Genomic DNA, 18,714 nt, shown 5'->3' with positions numbered 1-18,714 from the left:
GCGGCGCCGGCGCGCTCGCCAGGCTCGTCGCCGACGAGATCCCCGCCGAGCTGCGTCCACGCCGCGTTCGTCTCGTCGTACGCAAACACCCTCGCGTGCCCGGCGTCGGAGACGGTTCCGTCGCCGTCGTTCCCCGCGGCGCCGACGACGAGCCGCGAGCCGTCCGAGGAGAGCTGGACGGCGGCGCCGAACGCGTCGCCGGCGCCCTCGCCGACGACTTCGTCGCCGAGTTGGATCCACTCGTCGCGCGCGCCGACGCCTTCGGTGACGCACCCGAGCGCCAGGCACGAATCTTCGTCGACCGTCGTGCGACGATACACGCGCACGTACCCGGGCTCGGCGTCGTCCGAGGCTCGCGAGGATCCGATCGCGAGGATCGAGCCGTCCTCGGACAGCGACGTCGCGACGCCGGACGACGCGTACTCGTCCGAGCCTTCGACGTCGGGGCCCAGTACTTTCCACGATCTCGATTTCTCGCAGCGCGACGCGCAGTACGTGTCCTCCCCGGACGGGTCGTCCCCCGCCGGTTTCTTCGACCCAGAAACGCACGGTACGCAAGCGTTATCGACAACTCGGTGGTCCTCCGGGCACCTGCACGTCGTGTCCGGTCCTGAGATCGGATCCCCCGCGGGGTTGACGGCGCCGGGCGCGCACGCGACGCAGGAGTTGTTGAACACGTGATAATTCATCGCGCACGCGTCGCACGTCGTGTCCGCGCCCGCCCAGTCGTCGCCGGGGCGGCGGGAGTACCCGACGTCGCACTTCACGCAGACGCCGCCGTCGACGCGCTCGTTGGCGCCGCAGCAGTCGTCGGAGATTTCGTACACGCGCGCGAAGCCGTTGTTCGGGCCGTCGTAGTCCGGTTCGTAGTTCGGGTAATGCGGCGTGCCGCCGACGACGCGTCTGCCGTCGCCAGAGATGGCCACCGACTGTCCGAATCGCCACGCGCCTTGGAACGCGTCCATGTCCTCGCCGACTTGCGCCCAGTACCCAACCGTCGTGAAGCCCGTCACGTCTTGAGCGTAGTCGTAGTAGTCGAAATCGTAGTGAGCGAGCAGCGACCGGCGGCGCCTGTAGTACCCGCTGTAGTCATCATACGGGCCTTCGGGCCCGGACGGGCCGTACTTCTCCCACATGGCGTCGACATATTCCTCCGCGGAAATCACGCCGTCGGCGTCGGCGTCGGCGTCCTCGAACGGCACCGGCCAATCAATATTCCCGTTGTTGAACTCATAAGCGTCGATGACGCCGTCGCCGTTGGAATCGCAACGGACGAGCACGTAGTGATCCCATTCTTCGCGCATATCCTCGCGAAACGCCAACTCTCTCGGGCTGGTCGGGTGGATCCACTCGTACACGCGCACGTGCCCCACGTTGGCTCCCAGCGTCTCGGGGGTATCGTGCGTCGTCAGCCTCCGGCCGCGGCGGCGCGTGGGCGCCGTCGAGACGTCCGCGCCGTCGTTGTACCGCGCGCCGATCGCGACGCGCCTGCCGTTGCTCGATAGAGACACCGCGTACCCGGAGTGGTCGTGCGCGGCTTCGCCGAGGATCGCGTCGCCCATCGCCATCCACACGCGCGGATGAAAGCTGACCGGCTGCCAGCTGTACATCTTCACACTGCCGGCGCCTTCGGCGGCGTACGGCGCGCCGACGGCGACGATCGAGCCGTCGGCGGACAAGGACACGGACGTTCCGGCGTTTCCGGCGTTCTCGTAGCCCGTCTCCGGGATGCCGAGCGGGCTGTTTAGGGCCCAGCCCAGCAATCCGTCCGGGTCGCTCCTCCACACCCACGCGAAGGTTTCGTCTTCGGTGCGATTGGACCAATCGTACACGCGAACCACGCCCGACTTTTCGAGCGGGGGTGCCTCGTTCCATTGATGACTCCACGCCTCGAGCGGAATTCCCACGGCGACGACGCTGCCGTTTCGCGACAGCGCCACGGAGGCGCCCAACGTGCTGTTCGGCGACGATCCCGCGATGTCCTCGCCGATTTGATTCCACGCGTCGTCCGCGGCGACGTATTCGTACACGCGCACGCGCCCGGAATTGTTCGCGTACGTCGCGCCGACGGCGACGCGCGCGCCGTCGCCGGAAATCGCGACGGCGGCGCCGGCGCGCTCGCCAGGCTCGTCGCCGACGAGATCCCCGCCGAGCTGCGTCCACGCCGCGTTCGTCTCGTCGTACGCAAACACCCTCGCGTGCCCGGCGTCGGAGACGGTTCCGTCGCCGTCGTTCCCCGCGGCGCCGACGACGAGCCGCGAGCCGTCCGAGGAGAGCTGGACGGCGGCGCCGAACGCGTCGCCGGCGCCCTCGCCGACGACTTCGTCGCCGAGTTGGATCCACTCGTCGCGCGCGCCGACGCCTTCGGTGACGCACCCGAGCGCCAGGCACGAATCTTCGTCGACCGTCGTGCGACGATACACGCGCACGTACCCGGGCTCGGCGTCGTCCGAGGCTCGCGAGGATCCGATCGCGAGGATCGAGCCGTCCTCGGACAGCGACGTCGCGACGCCGGACGACGCGTACTCGTCCGAGCCTTCGACGTCGGGGCCCAGTACTTTCCACGATCTCGATTTCTCGCAGTGCGACGCGCAGTACGTGTCCTCCCCGGACGGGTCGTCCCCCGCCGGTTTCTTCGACCCAGAAACGCACGGTACGCAAGCGTTATCGACAACTCGGTGGTCCTCCGGGCACCTGCACGTCGTGTCCGGTCCAGAGATTGGATCACCGCGCGCGTTCACGAGCCCCTCCTCGCACGCGACGCAGGCGTTGTCGAACACGTGATAATTCATCGCGCACGCGTCGCACGTCGTGTCCGCGCCCGCCCAGTCGTCGCCGGGGAGGCGGGAGTACCCGACGTCGCACGGCTCGCACGCGAACCCGGAAACTCGCTCGTCGACGCCGCAGCACGTGTCCGCGAGCTGATGGACGCGCATGAAACCGTAGGCATCGGCGTCGGGGGGGTCGATCGTCAAGCCGCCGACGACGACGCGGCCGTCGCCGGACATCGCGACGGAACCGCCCGCGTGCATGCCATCCGTCGCGGTGAACCACTCGATGGCCTTCCCGAGTTGGACCCACGAGTCGAGTGTGGGATCGTATTCGAACGCGCGCAGAGTCGCGGAGTTCGAGAACCACTCCGCGAGTCTCGTGCCGTCGTTCGAGAGCGAAAACGTCGTGCCTATAAAATCAGCCACGTCGGCGCCGACGATGTCCCCGCCGAGCTGGGTCCACGACCCCGACCAGGGGTCGTCCCAAAGCGCGGACGTCGCGGCGGCGTCGAGCGCGCCGACGCCGCGCGCGTAGGGGTCCGACGTGCCGCCCGTCAATCGGAACACCTTGACGATGCCGTCGTTCGCGTCGGCCACGGTGGAGTTGACGTCCTTGAACGGCGAACCGAACGCCACGACGTCGCCGTCGAGCGACATCGCGACGGAAAATCCGTTGAGTTCCCAGGCGCCGTACGCCCCGGGAAAGCCGGGGAGCGGTCGATAATGTGGCGGCGCGTACGGATCGTCGATTTGGCTGTACGCGATGACCGAACCGGAATCGGTGCCGTGCGCGTCGTCGTGCCTCGCGCCGATGACCAAGCGCGTGCCGTTTCCGGATAACGCCACCGCGCCGCCGCTCCCGGGCGAGAACGCTTCGATATCCGCGACGTGTTTCCAATCCGGCGCGGTCGCAGCCTTGGTCCACTCGTACACGCGCACGGCGCCGGGGTTTGACGCCCCCGACAACGCCGGGGTTCCGAACGCGATGCGCGCGCCGTCGTTGGACAGACTCACCGCTTCCTTGAACGGTGCCTCCTCGCCGGTGGCGATGTCCGACCCGAGGCGCGCCCAAACCTCCGCGTCTTCGTTCCACTCGTACGCGCGAACCACCCCGCCGGTCGACGTCTCGTTCATCGCCGCGATCGCCAGCCGCCTCCCGCGCCCGTCGATCGCGACTGCGAATCCAAAGCGATCGCCTTCGTGCGTGCCCACGATGTCGTCGCCCATTTGAACGTACTCGGCGCCGTGCCGATGATACGCGCGAACGTATCCGACGCCGACGCCGTCCGCGCCACTCGCGCCGACGACGACGACGCTCCCGTCGTTCGAAACCGAGCTCGACGTCCCGAACGCGTCGCTCGCATCGGCGACGACGCCCGCGCTCGCGTTCGACCAGTATAACGTCTCGTTGCATTTCGATTCGCAGTAGGTTTCGATCCCCAAGAAAGGGTCGTCGCCGGGGGCGTTGACCGACCCGGGAGGGCACGCGACGCACGTTCCCTCGGCGTCGACGCGTTCGTCCTCGGCGCACATCGGCGGGGACGCTGGGAACTCCTGCGCGGTCTCGTTGCTCATGCACGGAAACCCGGACGTGTTCATGGATAACCAGTGATACGGATACGTGCACGATTCCTGGGTGTAGTTGTACGAGACGCAGTCGCGCGACGTCGCGTTGACTTCCGTACCGGTAAACGTCGATCCCTCGCCGAAGACGGGTTGGACGGATTCGCGGCAGATGAACCCGGGTTCGCAATACGCGCACACGTCCGCGGGCGGCTCGTTCAAATCGAGATAGGACATCATCTCCTCGGGGGTCGTCCCGTAGAAGACCACGCAGCATTCACCCTCGGTCAAGTTGCCGGCTGTCGCGTCATCGTGCGTGCTGTCGTTAATGCTGCTGTCGTGCGTGTGCGAGCAGGTGTCCTTCGTCATGTTGGCGACCTCGGTCACCTGACCCGTCACCGCGAGCGCGAACGGCTGCGCCACCTGCACCCTCGTGGGTTTGACGTTTATCCAGTAGCGTCCAACCTCCGGTTTGCTCCATATCACCCTCTCGACGTTGTTGTAATAGTCGCCGTTGAAGTGGAACTCACCGTCGAGATCATCACCGGAGAGTGGCCATAGCACGTCCCCGCCTTTGATGAGTTGAAGGTCCAGATTGTTCACCAGCGCACCTTCGGCAGCCGTAGACCCGGGATAGTCGGTCCACACGAGCGTGGCTCGCAGATCCTCGATCGATCCGTCCACGTCGACGCACAGCCCGCGTTCGCTGCTTTCCGTTATTTTATCGTCGACGTCGTCCACGATGATGAGGTTCGTCGGGGTGTTTTCGGCTGAGACGTCCACGTCAACCGACGACGGCAAAGGCACGGATGCAGCGAGCTCGATACGTCCCCAACCTTGCTTTAACGAGGGCGGCGGGTCGATCGGCCACCCGTCCGACTCGAAACCTTTGAGAGCCTGAGCGCCGTTGATCATCACAGCCTTGAGCAGCGCGGCGGAGGGGTTGAACCCGTCGGCTGAGGTTTTCTCGCCGGATGGGTAGAAGCCCTCCGTGAAGTATTGCCTGAGCAGCGTGACCGCGCCCGCGGCGATGGGAGTCGCCATGGAGGTACCGTCCTTGTCGACCTTACCGCACGTGTCGCCGGCGGCCACCTCCGCATCCGTCAGAACGTCCGCAGAGTAGATGCTGTCACCAGGGGCCACCAAGTCGGGCTTGATTCGCCAATCGTAGGTGGGACCCAAGGAGCTGAACGAAGCCATGTTGTCGAAATTGTTCGTCGGGGGTAGGATCGGACCGGAGATCCCGAGTGTCACGCCCTCGCCTCTCTGCGCCACGAGCTGCTTCAGGAGTTCGCCTTCCTTTCCAGGAACGACGATGATCGGAATTGTCCATCCCGTCGTAGAGCCGAAGTTGCCGTAGACTTGAAATCTCTCACCGGTGTACCGGTCCAAAGTATACATTATGATACCGACGGCGCCCGCTGTGACCATCTCCTGCAAAAAATTGAGTCCGAGGCAGTCACTCCAACGGAAGATCACAACCTTGCCACTCATCTGGGCTGTGTTGGTGATTGCGCCGCATAGATCCACAGGATTCGCGACGACCGCCGCAGACGGCGCGAGTGAATGGCTCCCGCCCGCCGGTTCCGTGATCGAGACGTCCGCCCTGAGACCGCGGATGAGGGCATTGCTCCAGTGCACGCCCTCGGAGCCGTCGATGTCGACCTGCCACGTCCAATCGGTTTTACTGTCCCAGTAGCTGCCGAGCTTATTCGCTAACTCTGAGTTATCGATTGGTTCCGAGTTATCGGACAGCGCGGCGCCGACGGAGATGCAATTCTTCGCGTTGGTTGGATTGCCGAGAGTGCCCCTGCCGTCGGTGTACGTGTGCTGGGTTCCGTTCGCATCCATGGGAGAATCGGCTTCTGCATCTTCACCCGCGTTTCCAGCTGCGAACATTGGCAGAAAGTTGAGGTTGTTCCAAGCGTAGGTGTCAACCTGGTTCACCTGGACGTCGTAAGCTGGGGTGCTGCCGCCCCAGCTGTCAGAGTGTATGTAAGCCCCCGCAGCCTTGGCGTGGTCGTACATGTCCAGACCCATGTCATCGGGGGTCTCCAGAAGCTCCTTCTCGAATCCATAAGGAAAAAGTTCCTGATGGTTTGCGTTGTCGCTGCACTTCGTGTCAGTCGTGCATTTCCAAGCGAAGGATGCATCATAGCACATAAACTTGTTCTCGTTCGTCTCCCGATCGTGTGCGCACTCGTAGTAATTATTCGGATCAGAATCGGCGCAGCAGTAGTTCCACAAAACGCCGCCGGGGTTCCAATCCGTCATCCCCTCTTCGGCGCAGGTTCGATCATATTTGGTGCACGTCATGTTGCCGGAGGTATCTCTGCAAGCGTATAATTGGTCCCAATTGATTCCATTGACGTCCATTGCTTCCCCGTTCGGAAACGTGCCAAAATATCGGTAATCAAAGTTTACATACGCATCATCGGGCGTGCACGTATCAGCATCAGGGCAGTAGCATATTCTGGTCGCATTGACTTGGTAACCCATGTCCGTGAACGCCACCGAAGCGCCCTTGGCGACGCCGTCGTATTGTGACCCGGATCCGTCATCCGTCAGGCTGCCCAGAATCGACCCCACGACGTGCGTGCCGTGACCGCTGTGGTCCGCGTAGTCGCCCGTCGTCGACCGCTTCATCGCAACCTTACCCGGCGCGCTGAACGCGCAGTGTCTGTCGTCCAAACCGCTGTCGCCCGACCCGACGACCTGGCCCGTTCCGTTGATGCCCGCGTCGTAAAAAGGGGTCTTGGTGTTGACGCCCGCGAGCTCGCCGCCCTGGACAACCTCCGTCGCCTCGTAGTTCAACAGCGACCTACGTTTCTTCAGAAGTGTCTTCTTCACGTCGAGTGGAGGCAGCCTGGATGTGCTCTGGACCGCGGGCTTGGGTGACACGCGGTGCACGGCTCGGCGTTTGGAGAGCCACTCGATCGTCCGCGGCAGCGATTGGACTCGAACGCGAACCAGAACGAAACGGCCGCCTCTGGACACCGCGACGGACGCCATCGGGTCACCCGAAGCCTCCACGACGTCCGCCCCGATACGACCCGCGAGCGCGTCCACGAGCTCGCGCGTCGCGTCGACGTCGTCGGCCTCGAGCGGAGGGACGAACACCTGGACGGATACCGACCCGCCGAAAGTCTCAACGTGTGCGAGCGCCCGTTTCATCGACGGCTGGTCACCCGCGTGAATCGCGGCGAGGATGGGATCCCACTCGCTCGCGACCGTATCCTCTGGGCGCAGAGGCCCGACCCACGCGACGCCCGGGACCGCGGCGGCGGCTCGCGCGGCGTCAGGGCCGCCGATGGCGATCCACGATTGACCTGGGACGACCTCGCCGAGGGAGCCCCCGTTGGCGACCAGCGACGCCCTCAGGTCGTCGGCGATACCCTCGCGCCCGTTCGTGACGACGAGGAGCTGCGACGACGACGTGGCGTTCGCGTCGGCGCCGAGATCCTCCGGCTTGGACCACGCGACGTCGACGGAATCGTCGTCGTCGTCGTCGTCGAGGAGCTTCCATCTCGGGTCGGGTTTCTTCGAGTCGTTCGAGCCGACGGGCGGGCGGTCGTCGCCGGCGGCTCGCGTGGACGCGCGCTGGGTCGACGACGCGACGCGCGCGGGCCGGGGGGAGGTGAGATGCGGCTTGGTGCCGTTCGCCTCGGCGGCGAGTTCATCCTCAGCGTCCACGACGCGCCGTCCGAGGCGCGCGACGCCAACCCCGTTCAATCCGCGCCGACTCGCGCGACGCGCGCGCGATGCGGAAAGCGGGACCCGCGCGCCCCCCTGAACGAAGTAGCCTCGATCCTGATCCGCGCGCGCGACGTTCGACGCGGCGCACGCGCACGCGAGGAGAAGCGCGAGCGAGGCGGCGAAGCCGACGCGCGGTCGCCGTCGCCATCGCGCGCGCGCCGTCGTCGCCGTCGTCGCCGTCGTCGTCATCGCCGCGAGGGAGGAGGTCTCGAGCGGACGCCTGGGAGAGGGAGAACGGCGCGTGAGAAGGACGCGAGTCGTCGCGCTTCGGAGCGGGGGACGGACCGGGGACGTCTCGCGCGCGCGACGCGAGCGGCGGCGGCGGCGGCGGATCGCGGATCGCGGGGTGGACCGCGACGCGTCGCGCCGCGCCGCGTCCGAGACGAAGTCCAGACGACGGCGCGCGCGGGTCGGGGGCGACGACGCGACGCCGGTCGAAGGCGCGGAATCCGCCCCCGCCCCGGACGAGGAAACTGAAAGAGACGAACGACGCGCGCGCGCGAGCGCGCGCGCGGCGAGCGCGAGCGCGGCGCGCACCTCGAGAGCCGTCCCCGCGCGCGGGGCTCGGAAACAGAGCGCGGGCGCGTGATCTCGCGCCCGCGGGACCGCTCGCGTCGCGCGTCCGCGGAATGACCGCCGTTGCTGAACGTTGCTCGCGCATCACGCGCGCGAGACGCGGCCTCTTCGAAGCGGTGCGCCAGCTGGACGGCTGCGCGGTGTGTCATCATTCATCGCGGTGAACGGTGTGAAAAAATCTTTAAAAGCGGCGCGTTTCGGTTTCGGTGTCGGTTTCGACGACTGCGCCGCGCGAGGCTCTACGACGCCCGACGTTCGACACGGCGCCGGACACGGCGTCCCGCGCCTCTCCTCCCCTCTCCTCTCCTCTCCTCTCCTCCTCGCTCACGTCCCGCACAACGACTCGCGACTGAACCCCTCGTTCAGGCCGCCGTCCTCCGCGCTGCGAGTTGGCGCGTATTTCGATTCGCATCGGTCAGTTTCATCGGAGCCGCGATCGAATTTGAAACCACAAAAAGCGGGGTGAGCGAAAGAAAGAAAGTTTATTTTCGCGCGGTCACATCAGAAGAGGACCTTATGTCGCACCTTATGATGAGCTCGACGAACACCGTCGCCGCGGAGAGCGACATGATCCCCGCGAGACACAGCACGATGATGGACGCGCCGTACCCGCGCTTCGCCATCTCCCTCTTCAAGACCTTATCGCTCATAACGCTTCCGATGAGCGTCAAGCAGCTGCGGGCCGCGCGAAAAAAGCGCGCGCGTCGCTTCGGTCAGTTGAAAGGCACCGACGCGATCGAATGCGAAGTTGAAACCGAGCGGTGGGTGGGTGAAAAACGCGCGCGCGCGGACGAAGAACGCGCCTGAACCATCCCGCGTGCGCGGGCAGCAGCTGTCCGAGAAGCGCGAACTGAATCACGCTCATGCTCGACGTGAACAACACCGCGAAGTGCGTGATCGGCGCGGAGACCTTCGGGGACATCCCGAGGTCTAAGAGCAGCGGGCCGAGGATCATTCCGCCGCCGATGCCGAGGAGGCCGCTCCCCATGCCCGCGCCGAAGGCCCACAGCGTCCACTTCGCGATGCCGTCCGTCGTCTCCATCCTCAAGGTCGTTCCATACAAAGCGACGTCGGGGTGGAGTTGAAAGGCGTCAGGTGGAGTTGAAAGGCGTCGAGGACGGGGATTGAAAGCGAGGGGTGGGCGGAGAGAGACGACGGCAAAAGTCCTTAAGGATCGGCGTTCACCACGCCAACGCGGTCGTATGGGAACCAGTGTATAGAACGCACCTCAAGTCTCCGGCGTCGTACGCGTATCCCACGCGGAGCCGCTCGGCGCAGTCCGCGTGGAGGTATAACCCGGCGAGGTAGGACGCGCACAGGCCGAGTGCGATCGGCGCCGCGACGAGCGCCCAGTACTCGTTCACGCACGGCGTGACGTTCGCCGGGGACGCGTCCGCGGCGGCGCCCTTCGCGGGGGGAGGGGGGGGGAGGCGCGCGACGGTCGGTCGCGACGGGTCGCGCGGTCGAATCGATCTTGAAACCGAACCGGGCGCGGGGTGACGACGCGGCGCGGCGATGCGGGACGAGGGAGATCGTCCTCGAGGAACGGCGTTCACCGCGCGGACGGGATCATCGCGCGGGGACGGGACCGGCGCGGAGAGAGACGACGGCAAAAGTCCTTAAGGATCGGCGTTCACCACGCCAACGCGGTCGTATGGGGACCAGTGTATAGAACGCACCTTCCCGCCGCGCAAAAACGCGAGGACGAACATGAGGCACCACAGAAGGAACAACGCGGCGACGATCTTGACGTCGACGCGCTTCTCTTTCTCGATGATCTGCGCGAGTTTGACCGCGTCCGGCGAGTCCGGGGAAGGCGGCGCCGGCGCGGTCGAGGAAGGCGACGCCGACGACGCCGCGCCTCGTTCTGCGGCGTCCGGCCCGGAGGACGATTTCGATTTCGATCCTCCTCCTCCTCCTCCTCCGCCGCCGCCGCCGATGTCGCCTATGCCCACGAACGCGGCCGAGTTCGTTTCCTCCTCCATCCGCTTCTTCCGCTTGATCTCCCCTTCCTTCCTCCACTCCCTCTTCCCCTTCTGAAACGTCTGCGTGGACGTGTACGTGAGAAGGCAGATCAACATCGCGCTGACGAGCCACTCGGGGAATAAGACGTTGAGCATGACCCCCGGGGTGGTCCCCGCGAGCGTCGCGGGGATGAGCAGCAACGCAGCGTTCGTGTCTAGAAGCGGGCGGTCCCTCGTCGGGTGGCGCTTCATGAGGTTGAAGAAGGTCGCCGGGATCGCGCCCGCGAGTATCATGCAGTTGGACACCGGTATCGCCCACTTCCCGGAGAGGCCGACGACGAGCATGAGGAGCGGGACGAAGACGCCGCCGCCGCCGACGCCGCCCGCGTTCGCGAGGATGGAGACGAAGAAGCACGCGACGGACGCGATCGCGATCGTGGCGTCCCAGTCCAGGGACGTGTTGTCCGCCTCGGAGCCCATGTCGGCGGCGGCGGCGACGGCGCGTTCGCGCTCGCTTTATCCGCGAGCGTCTCGGACCACGACGACCTGACTGATTCTTTTCCCCGACGCGCGTCCGTCGGACGGACGGGCGCCGACGGCGGCGCGCGGGGCGCGCGACGCGGAGCGCGCTCGCGCGGCGGCGGCGTCGACGCGGCGGACGCGAGCGACGCGAGCGACGGAGGGTCGCGCGAGGTGGTCGCTCGCGGCGGCGCGCCGTCGAGAGTGCGTCGCGGCGGCGAGCATCTTGGAACGTTTGTCACGTCGCGTCTGGTCGTGTCATCTCGCGCGAAAAAACGCGCGGCTGAGAAGCGCAGGGCGACGGACGGGAGCCGCGCGACGAGCGACGAGACGCGTCGGCGATGTGCTACCTACCTCTATCGCGCTGTTATTCATTCGCCCTAGTCGCGTCGTTCGCTCACGTCCCCTCGCGCGGCGTCCGCCCGCGGCGTCCCGCGCGCGCCCTCCCGTCCTCGTCGAAACCCGGCACGGGCGCGAAAAGATGCGCTCGCGAACGCCGCGCCGCCCCGCCTCCGCCGACGTCCTTCAACACGCCCACTTCGGCCTCGCCAGCGGCAGCTTACTCACGATCGCCGCGCTCGCCGCGCTCACCGCGGCGCTTCCGAACCCCCCCGCCTCGTCCAGCCTCTTCCTCGCCCCCGGCGCGCACCTCCGAAGCGCCCCCATCAGGAGCTTCCCGACCGCCGGCACCACCAGCAGCGCCTTCGCGAGCTCGAACGCGACGCCGGCGCTGACGTTCGCGCACATCGCGCGCATCAGCCCCCTGAACTCCTCCTCGCTGAGGCGCGCGTCGTCGTCGTGGTCGCTCTCGCGGAAGAGCTCCTCGAGCTGCGCCCTGGACGGCGGTCGCGCGCGTCGCCCGAGCGGCATGCGAGCGTTCAGCCTGTCGTAGAAGAGCATCACCGCGAGGCGGAGCTCGGCGACCGCGAGCGCGCCGTCGTCGTCGTGGTCGACGTCCGCGAACGTCTCGTCGCACATCGTATCGAAGCGATTCGTGTTCGCGACCTTCCCGAAGAGGAAGCCGGCGACGTCGAAGGACGGGAACCGCATCGCGAGCGGCGGCGGCGGCGCGCGCGGGACTGGCTGAGACGAACACTGCACGCTCTGGTGCCCGCTCGCTGGCCGCTCGCGCTCTCGCGCCAAAACGAGGAGCGACGATCGATCGGTCAACCATCGGAAGACGCGCGCGCGAGAGAGGCGGCGCGCGGGGTGGTACCGCTTCGTCGGGCGTCATGTCCGCGTGGGAGATGACCAAGGCGGCGCTGCGGAAGGTGTGCAAGGACAACAACGGGTACGCGTCGCGCGCCAACGTCGGCGTCGTCTCGCGCGCCGGCGTCGGATCGTCGCTCGGTCCGGTCACCGGTGCCGAGATTCTTTAATAAATATCACGCGACCCGCGCGTCGCGCGTCCGTCCCGTCCTCTCATCTTCGCCGCCCTCCTCGTCCTGATCCTCATCCTCATCATCCTCCTCATCCTCTCCCAGGTACGCGCACGCGCCGGAGCTCAACGACGTCCTCCATCTGCACTGCAAAGGGATCGCGGAGATCGAAAACCTGGAAGACTACGTCGGCCTCAAGGCGCTGTACCTCGAGTCCAACTCGATCGAATCCCTCCGCGGGCTTCTTCACCTCGCGAATCTCCGGTCGCTGTACATCGCGAAGAACTATCTCTGCGCGCTGCACGGCGCGACGTCGTTGACGTCGCTGACGACGCTCGACGTGAGCGACAACAAGATCCGGTCGTTCGAGGGTTTGCGAGGACACGCCGCGATCACCACGCTCATCGCGAGCGGCAACGCCGTCGCGGACGTCTCCGGGATCGAGCCGCTGGACGGCTGCGCGTCGCTCGTGACGATCGATCTGTCGAAGAACAAGCTGAGTGGCGCGGAGTGCGCGGACTTCTTTCTGGAGAAGTTCGCGGACCGCGCGAAGCTGTTGAAACTCCAGGGGAACCCGGTCGTGAGCGAGGTGCCGAGCTACCGGAAAAAGATGGTCTCCGGCTTGCGTGCGCTGAGGCGCGTCCTCGTCGTCACACCGGTGCCCATACGACCCCGTCCGCGTTGTGAACGCCGTTCCTCGAGGACGGGCTCACGCCCGCCGGCGTCGCGTGTCTCTCCGCCCAGGGTCCCGCGGATTCAATCCCGACGCGCGCGCCGCGACGCCTTTCAATCCCCGCCCTCGACGCCTTTCAACGCCACCTGACGCCTTTCAACTCCACCCCGACTCCGACTGACGCGCCCCCGAACGCCGCCCCGACGTCGCTTCGTACGGGCCAACACCCTCGACCCTCCTCACCAGCTACCTGGACGACATGCCGGTGTTCGCGAAAGATCGCCGGCTCGCGGAAGCGTACATGCGAGGCGGGATCGAAGAAGAGAAGCGCGAGAGGGCGAAGATATTCGAGGACGAGAGAGCGGAGAGAGAGCGGCACCGCGTCGCGTTCGACGACATGGTGGCGAAAGCGAAAGCGGACGCGGAGGAGAAGGCGGCGCGCGCGACGGAAGCCGGCGAACGTGATGGAGACGAAGACGGAAACGCGCGCGAGGCGGAGGCGGACGACGACCGGTACCGGTTCATGAGCGCGGAAGCGGAATCCGAGGCGCGGATGATGTACGAGGACGGCGTTCCGGAGTGGAAGATCGACGAGCTCAGGGACTTGGAGCAGCTGCCGTGGCAGAAGAAGAAGCTGGAGGAGAAGGCTGCCGCCGCGGCGGCGGCGGCGGCGGCGCGAGAGTTGACCCTCGACGACGACGCGGACCGCGTGATCGAAGAAGACGACGCGCTGCCCGCGGCGCCGACCGTGCACGCGGGACGAGACGAGATAGATGACGAGAACGTGGACGTCGTCGTCGACGCAGACGCCGAGGACGCGACGACGACGGTCGCGGCGGCGGCGGAAGAAGAAGAGAAGGAAGCGGACCCCGTGTCCGTCGCGATGCTGTGCGACGACGACAGCGGCTCCGACGCCGACGCCGACGTCCCCGTCGCGCTCCCCGTGGAGGAGGAGGAGGAGGACGGCGACGACCCGACGCCGCCGCCGCCGCCGCCGCCGCGACGTGTCGACGTCCGCGCAGAGTTGACCGCGCGCGCGACGGCGCCGCCGGGCGCCCTCGCGGCGGCGCGCGCGGCGACACGACGCGCGGAGCTCGAGAGGTTCGCGCGCGCGACGGACGCCAGCGGCGCCGGCGCCGGCGGCGGGTCGATCCCGGGCGCCGAAACCGGCGAGTCGGGCGGCGGAGAGGGATACTATCGACATTCTCCGGTCGTGTACGGCACCGCGGCGTACCGCGAGTTGTTCGCGCGGGCGGTGGCGCTCGGCGACGCGCGCGACGCCGCGGCGGCGGAGAAGGAGGACGAGGAGGACGAGGAGGACGACGACAGCGACGGCGACGGCGACGACGACGACGACGACGACGACGTGGACGCGTCCGTGGACGACGACCGCGATCCGTTCGAGAGGTATTCCGTGAAGACCGTCGCGGGGAAACCGGAGGAGGAGCACGGGTTGTGGGATTTAGACTAACTTAGACGTCACGAAGGTGATGTGTGTTCGCGACGGGACAGACGTATAAACGATTCAATTCGTTCCGCGCCCCTCTCTCGCTCACTTCACTCGCCGCTCCCGGCCTCTTCGTCCGCGACGCCGACTCTCAAACTCCCAAACGCCGCCAACGACGCGAGGTCCCTCGTCGCGTCCGCGCCGACGCACGTCAAGTACGTCGCCCTCCGCCGCCGCCGCCCCGTCGCCGCCGCGCCCTTCGCGGCTTGACATTTCGCCATCCGCGACAGAAACGTCACGCGCTCGACGGCTTCCCCGCCGCCGCGGTACCCTCTGGCGACGACCACCCCGGTGGACTCCACGAGCTCGCGGAGACGCGTGGACGACGCGACGAACGACGGCGCCGTCGCGGCCGCGGCCGCGGACGCGGCCGCGGACGCGGACGCGGACGGCGGCGTCTCGTCCTCGGAGATCGCCGGCGGCGGCGCCGACGCGAACGCGACCCTCGGCGCCAATGCCGACACCGCCCCCGCGGCGTCCCTCGCGAGCTCGATCCCGCCGCCGAGCGTGCTCCGCGGCTCGCCGACGAGGTCGGGCCCGCCCGTCTCCTCCGCGAGGGCGTCGTCGTCGTCGTCGTCGTCGTCGTCGTCGTCACCGCGCGCCCACGCGGCGACGCGGCGACGGCCTGGGCCCGTCGCCGTCGCCGCCGACGGCCGCCGGCCGAGCGCGTCCGCGGCGCTGAGGTTCGACGCGAGCGAGGAGAGCGCGTCGAGCTCGGAGAGCGATCGCGTCCAGCCCTCGGGAGGGGACGCGAAGTCGTCCGCTCGCGTCGACGGCGGTTCGAGTTCCGCGGCGGCGGCGGCGGCGGCGGCGGCGGCGGCAGCGGCGGCGTCGAGCTCCATCGGCGTCGGCGGCGGCGTCGGCTCGGGCGCCGCCGGCGTGTCCTCCGAATCCTCCGGCTCGCCCGCGACCTTGGCGTCGTCGTCCTCGCTAGACGTGGGCGCGTCCACGGCGGCGGCCGCGGCGTCGTCGGAAGCGGCGGGGACGGACGGCGCGAGACCTAAAGACCCGCGCTTGGACCCGGCGGCGGCGGCGGCTTCGATGCGCGCGGCGTTCGCCGCCGCGCGCGCCGCCTTCGCCGCCGCCGCCGCCGCCGCGCGCGCCGCCGCCCTCGCGATCGCGCCCGCCTCCGCGGCGACGTCCCGCGCCGCGTCTTCCGCGGCGACGCGGTCGGCGTGCGCCTGAAGCAGGCGCGTCGCTTTCGAAGGGAGCGACGCCGCGACTGCGGCGGCGGCGGCGTCCGAGGCGTACCGCGCCGCAGCCTCGGTCACGCCGAAAACGCCCTCATTTTGAGCGTTTTTACACCCACGACCACCAACCGTCCGTCGCTCGCCCGAGATGAACTGCGCCGCGTGCAGCGCGCGTCGAACGTCCCCCGAGGCGAACGACGCCTTCGCGCCGTGCGTCGACGCCGCCGAATCGCCGCCGCCCCGCGCCGCCGCCGCCACCGCGCGCGGCTCCACGAACCGCCCCTCCGCGGCCGAGACGAGCGACGCGTACGCCGCCGCGCTCGCGGCCGAGCTAGGTCGGAACCGCACGCGCGCGAGGGGCAGCGGGCCGGCCGCGGCTCCGCCCGCGGACGCGTGAGGCGCGTCCGTCAAGCTCGGAATCGACGGCGCGTTGGACGTGAGGACGACGGGACGCTTCGCCGCGTGAAGCAGCGTCGCGATCGCGGCGATGAAGCCGCGGTCCTCGCCGCGTAAGACGTCCACCTCCTCGAAGAGGATGAGCGTGTTCTTCGTCGCCGAGGCGGCGGGCGGGACGCTCGCTTTCGGCTCCGAGTCCTCGTTGACCGCCGCCGCCGCCGCCGCCGTGCGTTTTTTTCCACCTTTTTTCCCCGCGTCCGACACCTTGTCTTCTTTTTTCTCCGACACCTTCGCAGCCTGCTTTCCAAACAGCCCGGCTATTCCCCCACCCCCAACCCCACCCCCACCGCCGCCGCCGCCTTCAATCCCGGCGCCGGTCGCGTTCTCCGCCCCGACGAGCCGCCGGCTCTGCGTCGCCTCTTCGAACCGCGAGAGAATCTCCGCGCCGTTCCGCCTTTGGCTCGCGTTCACCTCCAAGACCGTGAACCCGAGCTCGGCCGCGGCGGCGTACACCGCCGAGGTCTTCCCCGAACCGACCGGCCCGGTGAGGAGCACGCCCGTGGACGGGACGCCGCGCGAGTCGAGCGCGGGTCGGTACCGCCGCGCCGCGACGGTCGCGTCGTCGTCGGACGCGTCCGACGCGTCTGAGGACGAATCATCGGTCGACACGTCAGACGCGTCCCGCCGCCGCCGCTTCGCCGCCGCCGCGGTCGCGGTCGCCTTCGACGTCGACTTCTTCGCGCGCTTCGCGCGATCGCGCGCGGTCGAAGTCGCGGGCGCGACGCCGCCGATGGACTCGGTCGAGATGTGCGACCGCCACCCCCGAAGCCACGCGTGCACGGCTTTCGCCGCGGCGGGGTCGCCGACGACGTCCGCGGCGCGCGTCGGACGGTACGCCTCCGCCCACAGGAGCCCGTGCGTTGACGCCGAGCCCGCGGCGGCGTCGGCGGCCGCGGGCGCGATGGGTTCCGCGGCGTTCGGGACGGCCGCCGCCGCCGCCGACGCCGCCGCCGCCGACGCCGCGCCTCTGCGTTTGATCTCTCCCAACCTGTTCCTCAGCTTCCCGCGCTCGGACGCGAGCGCGCCGGACACGATCGACGAGACGTTCCACCGTCCCTGCGACGCGAGGACGAACCGCGCGACGTCCGTCAGCCGCGCGTCCTCTTCCTCCTCCGCGGTCGCTTTCTCGTCGTCGTCGTCGTCGTCGTCGCGCACGTCGTCGTCGTCGTCGTCGCGCGCGTCCGCCGCGGCGTCCGCGACCGTCGGCGCCAGCAGAGGCGCGGGGCCGAACTCGGAGTCGCCTCTCCCGCGCCCCGTCCGCACCACCCTCGGCGGCGCGAGCATCTCATGTAACGCATCGATATGTGCCGTTTCGTCCGCCGTCGCGTCGCGATCGCGCCCGACGTGCACGGGCGGCAGCGCGCGTTCGATCGGCGCCGGCTTCGGCTCCAGGTACCCGAGCGGTATCCCCATCGCCGCCGCCGCGAGCGCGCCGCCGGCGTCTCGCACCGCGATCGCCTTCTCCTTCGCCATCGCGAAGAAGTGGTGCGTTTTCCTCCCCGCGCTGAGCGCCGCGTCCGCGGCTTTGACGGTTTCGATCTCGTGCTTCAGGGCTTCGGACGCGGCGAGGGACGCGGCGGCGGCGGCGGCGGCGGCGGTCTCCGCCGCCGCGCGCTTCCGCTCGTCCGGTTTCATGAAGAACGGGTTCGTGGACTTCGCGACGGAGACCGCCGGCGCGACCGCGACCGCCTTTGTCGGCTCCGTCGCCGCCGCCGCCGCCGTCTCCGCGGTCGGTTCCTCCGGCGTTTCTTCCTTCGGCGCTTCTTCTTCCGGCGGCGGCGGCGGCGGCGGCGGCGGCGGCTTCGCCTTCTTCTTCGCCGCCGCGAGCAGCAGCGGATGCACGCGCTTCGCGGAGTTGGGGGACATCGTGTTCGCCGCGGGCTCGGGCGCCGGCGCGGGCTCGGGCTCGGGCGCGGGCTCGGACGGCGGCTCGGTCGCGGCGACGGGAGGCTCTTCCGTCGTCCCGACAGCCTCCTCCTCGGACGCTGCGAGCGCGGCCGCGATCGCCGCGGCTTCCTCCTGTTCCCGCGCGAGTTGTACCTTCGAGATCCTCGCGCCGCGCTTGCGTTTCGCCGCCGCGGGAGGCGGAGGCGGCTGTTCGGCGAAGGGCGTTTCCACCGCCGCCGCCGCCGCCGCCGCCGCCGCCGCCGCCGCGCCGCCGCCTCCGAAGAACGACGCGATCCCAACCGTCGCCGCGGCGGCGCTGCCCTTCCTGGACGACGGGTGCTTAGGCGTTTTCGCCTTCGCCGCCGCGGCGCCTTTCTGCGGCTTCCCGAGGACGTCCACCAACGACGGCGTCGTCGTCGCCGTCGTCGTCGTCGTCGCGGCGGGATCCCCGCCGTCGTCCTCTTCTCCCCGAG

The 18,714-nt window shown here is 68.5% G+C and overlaps 5 protein-coding genes across 5 annotated transcripts; 2 read left to right on the top strand and 3 right to left on the bottom strand.

Moving 5' to 3' along the window:
- Nucleotides 1-8,828: 8,828 nt before the first annotated feature.
- MICPUCDRAFT_58567 (uncharacterized protein) lies at nucleotides 8,829-11,344 on the bottom strand. The gene is made up of 5 exons (XM_003059042.1): nucleotides 10,346-11,344; nucleotides 9,894-10,072; nucleotides 9,476-9,709; nucleotides 9,192-9,341; nucleotides 8,829-9,048 (listed from the first exon to the last, which is right to left on the bottom strand). Exons 1-5 carry the CDS (start codon nucleotides 11,108-11,110, stop codon nucleotides 8,991-8,993), a joined length of 1,386 nt encoding a protein of 461 aa, XP_003059088.1. The 5' UTR covers nucleotides 11,111-11,344; the 3' UTR covers nucleotides 8,829-8,990.
- Nucleotides 11,345-11,674: 330 nt separating this feature from the next.
- On the bottom strand, nucleotides 11,675-12,199 carry MICPUCDRAFT_40071 (uncharacterized protein; the record flags this gene model as incomplete). Its single annotated transcript, XM_003059041.1, has 1 exon — nucleotides 11,675-12,199. The coding sequence occupies one exon, from the start codon at nucleotides 12,197-12,199 to the stop codon at nucleotides 11,675-11,677; it is 525 nt and encodes a 174-aa protein (XP_003059087.1).
- Nucleotides 12,200-12,381: 182 nt separating this feature from the next.
- On the top strand, nucleotides 12,382-13,351 carry MICPUCDRAFT_58565 (uncharacterized protein; the record flags this gene model as incomplete). Its single annotated transcript, XM_003059340.1, has 2 exons — nucleotides 12,382-12,440; nucleotides 12,634-13,351. 2 exons carry the CDS (start codon nucleotides 12,382-12,384, stop codon nucleotides 13,349-13,351), a joined length of 777 nt encoding a protein of 258 aa, XP_003059386.1.
- A 109-nt stretch (nucleotides 13,352-13,460) lies between these two features.
- On the top strand, nucleotides 13,461-14,672 carry MICPUCDRAFT_58564 (uncharacterized protein; the record flags this gene model as incomplete). The annotated part of the gene is made up of 1 exon (XM_003059339.1): nucleotides 13,461-14,672. One exon carries the CDS (start codon nucleotides 13,461-13,463, stop codon nucleotides 14,670-14,672), a length of 1,212 nt encoding a protein of 403 aa, XP_003059385.1.
- An 86-nt stretch (nucleotides 14,673-14,758) lies between these two features.
- MICPUCDRAFT_40069 (uncharacterized protein) lies at nucleotides 14,759-18,220 on the bottom strand (the record flags this gene model as incomplete). Its single annotated transcript, XM_003059040.1, has 1 exon — nucleotides 14,759-18,220. One exon carries the CDS (start codon nucleotides 18,218-18,220, stop codon nucleotides 14,759-14,761), a length of 3,462 nt encoding a protein of 1,153 aa, XP_003059086.1.
- Between the last annotated feature and the right edge of the window lie 494 nt (nucleotides 18,221-18,714).

This window comes from Micromonas pusilla (assembly GCF_000151265.4).
Source record: "Micromonas pusilla CCMP1545 genomic scaffold MICPUCscaffold_6, whole genome shotgun sequence".
Lineage (NCBI taxonomy): Eukaryota > Viridiplantae > Chlorophyta > Mamiellophyceae > Mamiellales > Mamiellaceae > Micromonas > Micromonas pusilla.
The sequence above is the reverse complement of the archived record's forward strand: the minus strand, read 5'-3'. Positions and strand labels throughout refer to the sequence as shown.

Coding starts and splice junctions, on each gene's coding strand:
- MICPUCDRAFT_58567 (XM_003059042.1), bottom strand. CDS start 11,110: ATGGGCTCCGAGGCGGACAACACGTCCCTGGACTGGGACGCCACGATC. Junction 9,710..9,893: donor TACGACGCCGGAGACTTGAG/GTGCGTTCTATA, acceptor AACGACCTTGAG/GATGGAGACGACGGACGGCA. Junction 9,342..9,475: donor CTGCCCGCGCACGCGGGATG/GTTCAGGCGCGT, acceptor CGCGGCCCGCAG/CTGCTTGACGCTCATCGGAA.